Source organism: Gadus macrocephalus, chromosome 4 (genome assembly GCF_031168955.1).
Source record: "Gadus macrocephalus chromosome 4, ASM3116895v1".
Lineage (NCBI taxonomy): Eukaryota > Metazoa > Chordata > Actinopteri > Gadiformes > Gadidae > Gadus > Gadus macrocephalus.
This window is the reverse complement of record NC_082385.1, coordinates 942,309-954,913: the sequence shown is the minus strand read 5'-3', so window position 1 is coordinate 954,913 and position 12,605 is coordinate 942,309. Positions and strand designations below refer to the sequence as shown.

Genomic DNA, 12,605 nt, shown 5'->3' with positions numbered 1-12,605 from the left:
CGTACAGCGGGCGGCGCCTCCCTCCGGTTCCAACCAATCACAGTACAGTTGACGTTACCCGGATTGGTTTGACAGGGAGAGAGGTCCCGCCCCACTGCACGCTCGAACACTTGGCTCTCGCAACCAGCTCGTGATTAGGGTGACTGTATGCCATCCGCAAACTCAAAGGACTCTATGTTGCCCCCCCATCTCCTCCTTCTGTTATATCAAAGTATTGTCCAACCCATTCTGCTCTACTGTTCCACCTGTTTCTTTAACATGCTTACTGTCAAAAACCGGGCCAAACTTATACGTGTCACAAATATAGCTGCCAAATTAATTGGTCTCCCCACACCCACACTCTCAGAACTCAATATAAAGGCCATCTCACGCATTGCATCCGTAATAGCACAGGACAACACACACCCTCTCAACTGCCACTTCACTGTCATGCCCTCTGCACGCAGGTATAGGTCCCTGTTGTGCAGGAGGGCCCGCTACGGCAAAAGCCTGGTGCCTGCAGCCATAACAGCACTTAATAAAAGGCCAAGATAAATCACCCCCAGTCCTACTCTGTGTAGATGTTTTATGCAGATCTGTGTAGATGTTTATTTGTCTCTGTTTATTGTCTGTCGGCGTGCGGCCCACATATGCAATGTACTGTGAAGTGAAGAAAAATTTCCCCTTGGGGACAATAAAATCTAAAGTCTAAAGTCTAAAGTCTAGGGTGTATGTCACTATTCGATAGCGCTAAACAGACTGGTATGTGATCGGCTTTGGGTTATGCTAAGTTAGTAACATCTAAAGGACATTAATAGGCAGAATTATGCATTTGTCTGAGTCTTTTGTGACTATGGAGTTGTAAGGTGACTTCCACTTGGAGTGGTACATTTTTTATCTATGAAACCTTAACAAATGTGAAAGAATGGATTCTGGTGGTCTTCAGCCTCAACATCCAGGCCATGTTAGAGTCGTGTAGCAGGTCTATGTACAGCCAAGACGAATGTTTATATACAGGCCTACACTTTGCTGAACCCTACACACCTTTTATTCAGACTTTTTTATTAGAACTTGTGCGGTTGATTTGAAGAAGTAGGTACAGCATTAGGCCTATAGCCGACATTACCATATATGGACAAGTCTAAATAGTGGGTCTTGATCCCTTTCTAATTGCAGCACTGATTACGTCAATATATTTCCTGGAAACTATAATAAAGATTTAATCAAAGACCAGAGCTATATCCATCAGGTTATGTGATTGTTCTCTCAAATGGACATTGCTTATTAATGAGGCTAAAATGGGTGGATTATATTTGTATGAATGTCCGCCTATTTGATGACCTCCAAATTAATGAAAAACATTTTCTGACGTCAACACTTGAGTCCAGTGGTAGATGAAGTGTCCATTTGCGATGACTAATTTAATTTAATTTATTTATTAATTCATTAGGGAGGCTATGCCTCTGCGATTCCTATCATTCCAATCATCTTAAATTAAATATAAAATAAAGCAAAGGCTAGATTCGCATTTATGTATCATAACGGTGCATTTAAAAAAATGCATTTACCAATCAAAGGCGTAAAGGACGTGCGTCGTGCACGCGGACGCCTCTCCATTCCACACACGGGCACGCGCAATCAAACAAATGATTGGTGAAAAACACCGACGGCATCGACCACCCTGCCTACCCGCCCTCACAGCCCCTATAACGGTGACATCCCGTTCTGGTCCGGATAACGACAACACGACAACATGTCAACACGGACGCTGATTTCGGTCCCACTCTGAGGATGAGGATGTCTTAACGGACCTGATTGAAGATCTCCAGCCAGGAGGACGAAGGAGAAAGGGGAAAAAAATGCAACGATTATTTTTTCCTCGACAGGTGTGTGTGATTTTTTTTTTCTTCTATCTAATATGGGAAAATGAGAGGAAGAATAGAGCTCAGGTTAATCCGATGTTGATATTTATATAGTGAGACAAATGCCATTAAATTCAACCAACTATTAAAACAGCTACATTAAATGCCTCATAATGAATGCACAGTTAACTTTGTATCTGCTGTAGCCGAATATTTATGCGTTCCCCAAAAAAAGAACCCCTTGTTCTCCTGTGACCACGGTGCGTTTTTTCATTAATTTCGACCGTTTTCATGACGTTTTTGCGTCACTGAAAAACGCGATTGAAAAAACAACAGGAGAAAACGTGTAGGCCTGCGTCGCCTTCCCGCGTTCTCTCAGTGGCGATGACATTACACACCTTATGAACCAAACACAAACATGTCCATAAATGGACACATCGTAGACCTCAACGGTGCAACATCATTCTCCCAGGTCCCAGTCTCTCAAGGTGTGTGATGTGTGTAATTACAACTGCGTGTTAACTTCATTTTCGCTCGAGCCTGACTCTTAATCACCAGGGTTGTCGTATATTGCCAAGCCTATGAATATAAATAAACATGCAAATACAAACAATACAAAAACACCTGAATACAAATACAGCACGTTCCGTGGGCCCTGTGTGTTGTTGACTCAAGGCTGGCTCCTGCCTGTATTTGTAGTCTCTTGTGGGGAACCAATCGGCTATCTGCAGCCGGATGATGGCGAGGGCGCCTTTTCTGCCAGGTCCTGCCGGCTGCTAAGTGAATTAGGTTGCTAGGGTGAATCCACCACAGTAAACACACGAGGACACCCAGATAAGCATAAAGCGGTCCCTGCACGACCTTAATTGTTCGCCACAATCCACCGGGGGGAAGCCAGAGGTGTTGCTGTATTGTTCTCTGTAGACGTATAGGAGTGGTTCAATGTGTATTTTTTTAGGCCGCTAATGTGCCCTCTGAACGAGGTGGTGTCTTGAGCTGGTCGAAATTGTAAAGGTTAAGAAGATATATGGTTGTTTAAAAGTTTATATCAGCCGAGACAATAGGCTTAACGTGTAATAGAAATAGTATGAAAAACATATAATAGGCTGATACTTTTGAACCGACTTGTCATACCAAAGGTTTAACAGAGAAACAAATCGTCCAAAAGATTGTTTTGAACGGCCGAATTGTGTGTCACATGCAATTCCCACCTTGAGTACACAGGGGAGTGTGGCCTGTGATAGTGTGACTTCAGTCGTTGCTATTTCAAGTCCTTGACAGCTGAGTCGCTTGAGCTTGAGCTAATTTCTCACCAACCGACCCATCTCTCCCTCTCTTGAAACAAGGCCCGGGCTGACATTGACTGTCTCATACGTTCGGTTCAGCCAATAACTAATGTCCGTCAGTCTGTGACTGTACATCTGTCTGTCTGTCGGTGTATCTATCCGTATTGGTCCCACGGTTTATTAAACTGTCTTAAGGGCTTATTTCGGTTCCACGTCGACACAACGCAAGGGCGTTTACGGACCCATTCCATCCACCGCAACGCCTCCCAAAAATTGTAACCTTGCGTCGAGGCGCAGGGCTGTGATTGGTCCGCTCGCTAAAACCCGACGCAGAACCGAAACGGGTCCACGACTGCGTCGAAGCGTCTGCGAGGTCCTCGCGTCTCCGTGGAGCCATAATCAGCCCTTTACCGTCTCACTGTCCGTGCATTTAACCGTCTTGTCTGTCCGTCTACCGACCAGCCGTCTACTGACCCGTCTCCCTCCCCCACAGGCCGTCTCCCTGCCGGCCTGACCATGGTCTACGCGCCGTCGACCGGCCTGCTGGCCATCAAGCCCTCCCTCTACTCGCCCTCCTTCTCCTTCCCGCTCTTCCTAAACTTCTCCGATGCGGTCAACTCCTCCTCCTCCTCTTCCTCCTCCTCCTCCTCCTCCTCCTCCTCAGGGGTCCCGCTCGGCCCCACCTCCACCGCCGCCGCCCTCCCCTCGGAGCGCCTCGGGGCCTCGGGCGGCCCGCACAACGCCACCCTGGGGGGGGCGGGGCTCCAGGTGACCTACGACCTGGCCCCGGCCGAGGTGGCGGTGCTGGGGCTGGTCTTCGGCGCGCTGTGGCTCGTCTCCCTCCTGGGCAACGCGCTGGTGTGCCTGGTGATCCACCGCAGCCGCCGCACGCAGTCCACCACCAACTACTTCGTGGTGTCGATGGCGTGCGCCGACCTGCTGCTGTCGCTGGGCGGCGCCCCCTTCGTCCTGCTGCAGGTGGGCGCCGGCCGCTGGCCACTCGGCGGCGCCGCCTGCAAGCTGGTGCGCTACCTGCAGCACCTGTGCCCCGGCGTGCAGGTGTACGTGCTGCTGTCCATCTGCGTGGACCGCTTCTACACCATCGTGTACCCGCTCAGCTTCAAGGTGTCGCGCGGGAAGGCCAAGAAGATGATCCTGGCGTCCTGGCTGCTGGACGCGGCCTTCGTGGCGCCGTGCCTCTTCTTCTACGGCGGGGCGCTGTCGTCGCGGGCGGGCCACTGCGACTTCTTCCTGCCGTACACCTGGGCGGGCGTGGTCTACGGCGTGGCCCACCTGCTGCTGGGCTTCCTGGTGCCGGTGGCGCTGATGGCGTCCTTCTACCAGCGGGTGGTGCGCTACATCTGGCGGGTGGGCGCCGACGGGCTCACGCTGCGCCGCACCATGAACATCGTGCCCCGGACTAAGGTCAAGACCATCAAGATGTTCCTCATGCTCAACTCGGTGTTCCTGCTGACCTGGACGCCTTTCTACGTGGCGCAGCTCTGGCACCCCCGGGAGTCGGCCGGCGGCTCCCACCGCCAGGGGGCGCTGTTCTTCACGGCCGTGGCCTGGATCTCCTTCAGCTCCACGGCGTCCAAGCCCACGCTGTACTCGGTGTACAACGCCAACTTCCGCCGGGGCATGAGGGAGACCTTCTGCATGTCGTCCATGAAGTGTTACCGCAGCAACGCGTACACCATCACGGCCAGCACGCGCATGGCCAAGAAGAACTACGTGGGCGTGGTGGACGTCCCCGTGCACGCCAAAGCGCTCACCAAGGACTCCATCTGTGACACCTTCGACCGCGAGGCCAAGGAGAAGAAGCTGGCCTGGCCCATCAACGCCAACCCCCCCAACACCTTTGTGTAGCCGGAGCCACACTAACCCTCAACCAGCCATTGACACAACGTGGATGATAATCGCACAGACATTTTAAAAGGAGAATGGCTTTGAAATGCACAAGTCCAGGGGGAGGTAATCAATCCGTCTTTTACCTTTAACGGCAGTCCCCAGTGGGAAAGGGAAGTGTGGGATTTGTATGTTTTGGAAGAAAATCAGCAAAATTTCAAATGTATGTATTTATTGAATATATATAATTATGAGTATCATTGTTGGCGTCATCAACGGTGTGTGTACATACACTGTAGATATTGCAGTACAAGGGGTCCTCAGGTAGCACAGTCTGTACAGTCGTACCTCTTTTGTCCGAGGTCATCGTAGGTGAAAGAAGCAGCACTCACGCGCACACAGAATGTATTTGTGATATCAGTGATGCGTTTATCTTTCATTCACCTGTTCCGATCCGAGGTCTGTGACGACCCGGTTGGAGTGACGGCTCACAGCCAGTTCATCTGTAATGTCTACCGTGGGTTTGTATCCCTTAAAAACAAAACATAGTGATTCTGTCGACGATTTATCATTTCAACGCTACATTTTCTTGTGAAGTCTTCTAATTCTGCCCGTGTAATGTATTATTTCAGTACGCTGTCAACTACCGTGTTTGGAAAAAAAATGTGTATCAAATTCTATGTAGGAATTATAATAATAAAAAAAATGCACACATTGAATTTTTCTTCAGAGACAGTTTGTTAACGCCGTCGTGTAAAATGTTTTCCCAGTGCTGTAAAACAAAATCAACCAAGACAAATGGATTGACATATGCGTTTTTTATTTCGATCGCCATGGTTACACCTACGTCCTTCTCCACAGAGTAACCACTTTATTAGCAAATCCTATTCCTGCCATTCTTTCCTTCCTATTGGTCCCCCTGTTGCACTGAAACACTCTGGAAAAGCACCAGTCTGTCTGCTCTCTGTGTTTACCCCAGTCTGCCTGGAAACAGTGTTACGACCTGGCTATTACCTGGACTTAAGACAGAAATTAAAACCATACAAGGCTTATTCACACACACACACGATACATACCGGTACATAAGAGTTGATTAACATAAAAAAGATTATTTATTGATTTAATGACTGTAAATAACAAGTCTGTGAATAACATTTTATGTTTAGTGTATTTCAATCCAAGTGGCGGTGAACTCAACAAACGTTTTTTCAAACTTAACATTGAAAAAAGATTTCAGCTGAAAATCCATCAAAGAAAATGTGTCTTTAACATGGACAGATGTTTCGTTAGATGATTGTCATAAACATTGACAGATGATTTAAAAGTGACTTTTTCATTCCGTCCTCCCTTTAGTGAGCGTTTTCTTACCTTGATTACACTCGCGGCTTCCAACCAGAAACAATATCACAAAGAAAAGCGACATTACATTTATCAATGCAAAAATATGCCCCAAAAGGCAACTTTCTAATTCAAAGGCTTATTAAATATGAATTCAAGGCTCCAAATATAAAATAGCATAGGCATCACACGTGGACGTAAAGTAACTGACTGACCAGGTCAAGGAAGGGCCCAATTTTTGTCAGACAAAAATAGCAATTTCTCAGGATTCTCCATTTATAGTTTGTATGAAATATAACAAACTTTTGTTAACATAAAAGAGCAAATGGTCTGGGATTAATTCCACCCCTTAATAAAGAAAAGAAAAGAGAAAAAATATCCGAACAGACTCTTCACAATACATTCATGACCACAATACAAAACGTGGCACGGTGCTTTCTCAGATCCAATACAAAATACGAATACAAAACTATACCCAATCGACTCAATTCCTCTGTGTGTGGACTACGTTCTCGTCAGTAGTAGTAATCCCGGGCTCACCTCAACCTCTCGCTGCGTGTTTATCTTAATGACTTCCCATGGGTCGGTATGATTTCACCAAACTTAATTTAAAAATCATAGTAAAGAAAAAAATAAAAAAAGAGTTGCAGTCGGAGCGCGCCACGTCGGCGAGTACAACCCATGAGTTGAGTTTCAGAGAAAACGCTTGTTGGAGTCTATCGCCACGGCAACAGCGTACGTTACGGAGAGAGTATCGGGTGCACACAACATAAACGGCATCGTATGTATATATTCAGGGAACAACAAGTCAATCCACGAGGACCTCGCCACCCCCACTCCCAAAAAAAGTAACATATCTATACATGCCTATGCGTTTATCTACGGTGGGACTGAGCAAAACAAAGTTAATAATCGATCGCCCGATCTGTGGTTGGAATCGTGAGGTCGCCTACCCCGCCCCCCCCCCCGGACCGGGGGTGTGTGTGTGCGCTCTCGGAACCCCCCCCCCCCCCGCTTGTGTCGACACGGTTCCCCCGGTTTCCTGTGAATGCGGTCGGTTCTCCGTCCATCTCGTGATTCCGCATGTGACGTCCTCTGGTTCCGCCGGCCGGTGCCGGCGCCCCCCGCTCAGCCCTGGCTGTTGCTGCCGCCGCCGCCGCCGCCGCCGCTGTTCTTGCTGCTCTTGCTGTTCTTGGACGCCTTGGCGCTGCCGTCGTGGGACCCCTTCTGGTCGTCGCCCGTGAGCAGGGCCTTGATCTCCGAGGGGATCTTGCCCTGGTCCATGGCGGAGCACCACTGCTTGTACTGCGCAGGAGAGAGGTCGTCAATATGGGTCACATTGGGGGTCACATTGGGAGTCACAGGGGGGGTCACATTGGGGGTCACATTGGGGGACGAAAGAAAATACACACTACGAGTGAACTATTTTAGTTAAGAAATGACAAATCTAGTTTGGTCATTTGGATTTAATTGATTGGGGTCACTGTAAGGTATCTTGAACATATGACACATATTACCAAATGATAAATCAGATAATTAAGTATCGGGCCCTAGACATAATGAGCAATGAGATCAGGGTTAGGTTTGGTGAGTCAATTTTGAGAAGGTTTGGGGTTAGGGTAAGTCTAGTGTGAGTGTGGCTAGGCTTGGTGAGTCCAGTGTAAGTGTTGTCAGGGTTGGTTAGTTCCAGTGTGAGTGTGGTTAGGCTTGGTGAGTAGGGTTTGACTAGGGCTATGGTTGGTGAGTAGGTTCAGGGTTAGTTAGTCTAGTGTGAGTGTTGTGAGGCTTGGTGAGTATGCTTTGGCTAGGGTTAGGGTTGGTGAGTAGGTTCAGGGTTAGTTAGTCGAGTGTAAGTGTTGTTAGGGATGGGGAGTCTAGTGTGAGTGTTGTTAGGGTTGGTTAGTTACAGTGTGAGTGTGGTTAGGCTTGGTGAGTATGGTTTGAGTAGGGTGAGGGTAGGTTAATCCACCGTGCGTGTGGTTAGGGATGATGTGTCCAGTCTGGGTAAGGTTAGGGGTTGGTTTGTATACATCATATATCGTTGAGTTACCATCTCCAGCTCCTCGCGGAGGGCACAGATGGCCCTCTCCTTGCTGGACACCAGCTCCTCCAGGTACTGATACCGGAGCTTCTTCCGGGCGCGACACTCCCTCGCGCTCTGCCTGCTCCTCTCCAGCTTGGCCTTCAGGTCGATCTTGGCCGGCTTACGTCCTCTCTTCCCCGGTTTCTTCACCTTACCCGCCACAATCTGTCAAATAAATAGAAACCACAATACATCAACCCATCTAATCTGTTGACTACTTACAGTGTCTGCTACCGCGAATCCTACGGTATTCTTTGCATGCAGATTTTTTAGTTTGTTTACATTTTGTTAACCGCGATAATTCAGTAAACCTGTTCTTTAATCACCACTGAACGACTAAACAATAATTCAAAATGTGGATCTCCTTAGCCTTTTTATATTTGAGTTACCATGTTCCATTCTCTTATCATCATGAAGGAGGTGTCCAAAATATAGAGTAGTATAGTGGGATGCAAGCACTGTGGCTTGCATCGAATGCTTGATCAATTAATTGATTATCATTTTAACGCGTTTAGGATTGAAGAAAAACACATTCCAGATGTAAACCAGAAGGGGCACCATTAAGATCCAATCACTAAGATGGAAAGACGTCTACGAGGGCAGTAAGATCTGAGCCTCGCAGTGTGCCTACAGGCCCAGTATTCTAGCTCTGCTGGCTAAACACACACACAACACGGTAGGGTCGACTACGACAATACTCGACCCATCCAGCGTGAACTGCGGTTTGCTTCGAGTTCAGTTTAATGAAACAAGCGAATAGTGAGCTGTGGTGTTTTGTCTCACCTTATTGTCATCCATTTTAGTGCCCGACGTAAACACTTGCGCTTCTTTCCCCAGTGCTGCCAACCGCAGAGTAGTTACGTTACGGGACAAAAGACGACCACGATTATGACCACTGTTTCACAAGATGCGTTTATACTGACGGATGTGCGATCGTCAGCCTCCTCCAGCATCCATAAATAACGTTCAGATTGTTACAGTTTTGGAATGGCAAGCTATTGCCTTGTGTTTACATCACTTTCATACTTCCTGTTGTGGTTCTGTTCCGGAAGTACGTCAGGCCCCCCTCGTCGCCGTCGTGCTATGCTCGAGCCTGCACTGCCGCCAAGCGGACGGTTCGGAACTGCAACGGTTTTTTGGAGCCAGTGTTTTGACGACTGCAGTGTGCGAGTTATTATATTATACTAACCCCCGGAAATGTATTTCAGGTCATATTTGATGGTGTATCAAATGATAAACATAAAGTTAAATATTCCTTTGAAATATTACCTTGTCATGTGAATGTATACAAACTTGTCAAAAGGAAGTACTTGTCAAGCACGCTTCAGAAATGTAAACATCACGAATTGTATCGAAGGACTGTAGGAGACCACTTTTTTTTAATTTATTTTTTATTCTATAGATCTAATAAACGTCCGCGTCGATTTACCTTTTTATATAACTCTATCCTCTGGCGGACTTTGAAGCGTGCGCCTGCGCCTTTAAGAGCGACCGCTGCGCTCTGACTGGAGGCGCGATGACGGCATCCTTTTATTTTTATCGCAATGACCTCATGTCTTATGGCAGAAGTTTACTAACGAGAGAATCTCTTTCTTTTATATAACTTCGCCGTACGCAGTATCGTTCGCTTGGCTCTCTTCGTCCTGGCTGGGGGGACATGGAGTGTCTTTATTAAACTCCAACACTGGGCTGTATGGCGAAAAAAAAGTCATTTTCACGACAAATTCTCTAACGGTGAGTTTTCGAAATTTCTAATGAGCGACTCGGCAGCATCTCGCTACGAGGCCTTAGTTATGGAGTTGTTCTACATGTGTCTTCGGACAGGGGCTCTGAAGGTAACACAGTATAAAACAAAACGACTCAAACAGACCTGCGATATGGAGATACTTTGGGAAACGATCGCACGTATTTCTGTGCGTCGACCTGTCGAGTTCGCTTGACCGACGCGATATCGGCGTACGAAATGTGTGTTGCGATTTAAACACTGTGTTCTAATGTCGCCCACAGCGGACACGATAACTTTAGACTGGAACTGGACCCGAGCAGTGTGAAACTTTAGTTTAAATCACTCTTGGTGAATCCATCATTTGATGGGATGACCAAGCGCCATGTCGACTTATGATGTCTACCCTGTTGTTTATTTGTTGTCTCTTTGATATGAGGGGTGAAGAATATGCCATGTGTAGGCATGGTTGTTGTGTATATGCATGTCGTCGACTGTGTATACTGTGGTCGATCAGCTGTCACAGAAAGATGTTCCAATCTGTCAATCAGCTGTCACAACACAGACCCATAATTTACTTAAGCTGTTTATAAGACCTCAAAGCAAAACACTTATTAAATCAATTGAATCATATGATAACAATCCCTGTAAACCTCGCCTTTGCATCTTCTCTACCGATAAAGGAAGTTAAAGGGCTAATATAATAACAGTTTGCACAGATCATGTTAATGATTACATCCTGAGGTGTCTACGGCAACAGGGTCATTGAGATTGGTTTCTGGGGGGTAGGCGATAGGCAGACCAGTTTATATGAAGCATTAGTAAGGTATGTCTACTGTCGTCTGCCTCAGCCCGCTCTCTCCGTCTTAATTACATGTTTTAACCAGATGTACCAGCTGATTGAAGCAGAGTGAGACGTTAAGAGTGTGATCATCCCGATTAAACGGTGTGTGTTTCAGGAAGCAGATGTCGGTGATGTTGTCTGGCCTGATATTACATGTCGTTCTTTTATCAGAAAAACTTCCACATGATACATGAGCAGCATCAGTTGGGGGCATGAATAAGGCATTTTTATCAGATTGATCCTATGCAAAATCTTGTACAAATACATTATTTCAACCTGTTATTTACTGTTAAATATCGGTTATTACATACAACTGAAATGACATGCTGATTTGATGTTTGATAGTTTTAAATAATTGATGGGAAGAAAATACAATGGATGCACTTTGCCAGAATTGTGAAAAGATTCAAGATTCAAATGAATGCAAAATAAGTTAGGAAGAATAAAATAGCTAGTATTGAACAAGCATACCCACCTAAGATAGTGAATCTGAAATAAGGTTAATATCAGCATGGTCCTATTTAGAAGCACAAAAGGTGCATGAGTTTTGCTAAAAACCACTTTTTCCGAAGACAAACCTTGACCTAAAACAGGCCACATCACTCGCTGGCCAAATCTGAACGTCATTTAATGTGGAAAGTGACGTCACACATAGTTGTCATCAATCACATGACCTTATTTTGTTTCTGAGCCTGCATCTGTCGCTGTGCGGGGATTTTAACGTTTAATGTCTTTAAAAGATAATAAACATTTGCCCCTCACATCGCCAAATCCAAGAGGAGGGGAATGATTGTTTTGAAAGGTGACCACTGAAGTCGCTCAAGTGCAGTTTATTTGTATAGCTCAAAGGGCTTCACAGACCATGTTTTATGACCCCCCCCCCTTAAAGAGCAGAGAAAAAAAACCCTAGGGATGGTTAGGATTGCAATGGCTGACCTAATGGACATACATAATGCTTACATTAAACTCATCCTCTGCTCGAAGACATGAGACCTTGGCTTCAATGAGGTCCTCATCCATGTGTTATAAGGCCTGAGCCCAAATGTTTTACGTAGCTGGGTTTAAGGTTAGTCCCGTGAGAATCATATTGATCTGTTGAGCTAATACTCCATGCCCCCCATCCCTGATTGGCCCGTCCACTTGTTGGGTTTCGGAAGTTGCTTTTAATCGAGATCGAGGCCGGACTGATCCTCAGAGAGGAGCTGAGATATGAACTGAAATATTCCCACAATGTGGACTGTGTGAGTAGCACATGCTCATGAGGCTAGTTTAGGTCATGAAGGACTAATTACTGTAGATGACGGGTCAGAGCTTTCTGGTTCACCCATCAAAACACTCATTACCGTTTTTGTTGACACAATAACAATATCGACAAAGCAATATATCCCTCATTGTTGGCAATCGGCCCATGTGACGTGGGGTGGTTGTAAAACAGATAAGTATAGTTGATATGCAGCGTACGGCTGGGCTGTTCTGACATGGTCCAACTAGGTAGGATGTCTCACTTAATTACACCAATTAGAGAGGTTGTTACAAACAGGAGAATGCCAGTGACCTTTTCGCCTCAATTAGTATCTTAGTTCAAAGTAATACCAATCTCATAGAATAAGGAAGCCAGACATTTTTTTATTGCGATATTCAT

At 46.4% G+C, this 12,605-nt stretch overlaps 2 protein-coding genes across 2 annotated transcripts; one reads left to right on the top strand and one right to left on the bottom strand.

Annotated features, from left to right (window-relative positions):
• Window positions 1-708: 708 nt before the first annotated feature.
• gpr19 (G protein-coupled receptor 19) lies at window positions 709-5,160 on the top strand. Its single transcript, XM_060048512.1, has 2 exons — window positions 709-1,865; window positions 3,621-5,160. The coding sequence occupies exon 2, from the start codon at window positions 3,644-3,646 to the stop codon at window positions 4,994-4,996; it is 1,353 nt and encodes a 450-aa protein (XP_059904495.1). The 5' UTR covers window positions 709-1,865; window positions 3,621-3,643; the 3' UTR covers window positions 4,997-5,160.
• A 618-nt stretch (window positions 5,161-5,778) lies between these two features.
• Window positions 5,779-9,452, bottom strand: crebl2 (cAMP responsive element binding protein-like 2). Its single transcript, XM_060048542.1, has 3 exons — window positions 9,180-9,452; window positions 8,364-8,561; window positions 5,779-7,618 (listed from the first exon to the last, which is right to left on the bottom strand). The coding sequence occupies exons 1-3, from the start codon at window positions 9,192-9,194 to the stop codon at window positions 7,442-7,444; spliced, it is 390 nt and encodes a 129-aa protein (XP_059904525.1). The 5' UTR covers window positions 9,195-9,452; the 3' UTR covers window positions 5,779-7,441.
• Window positions 9,453-12,605: the final 3,153 nt, after the last annotated feature.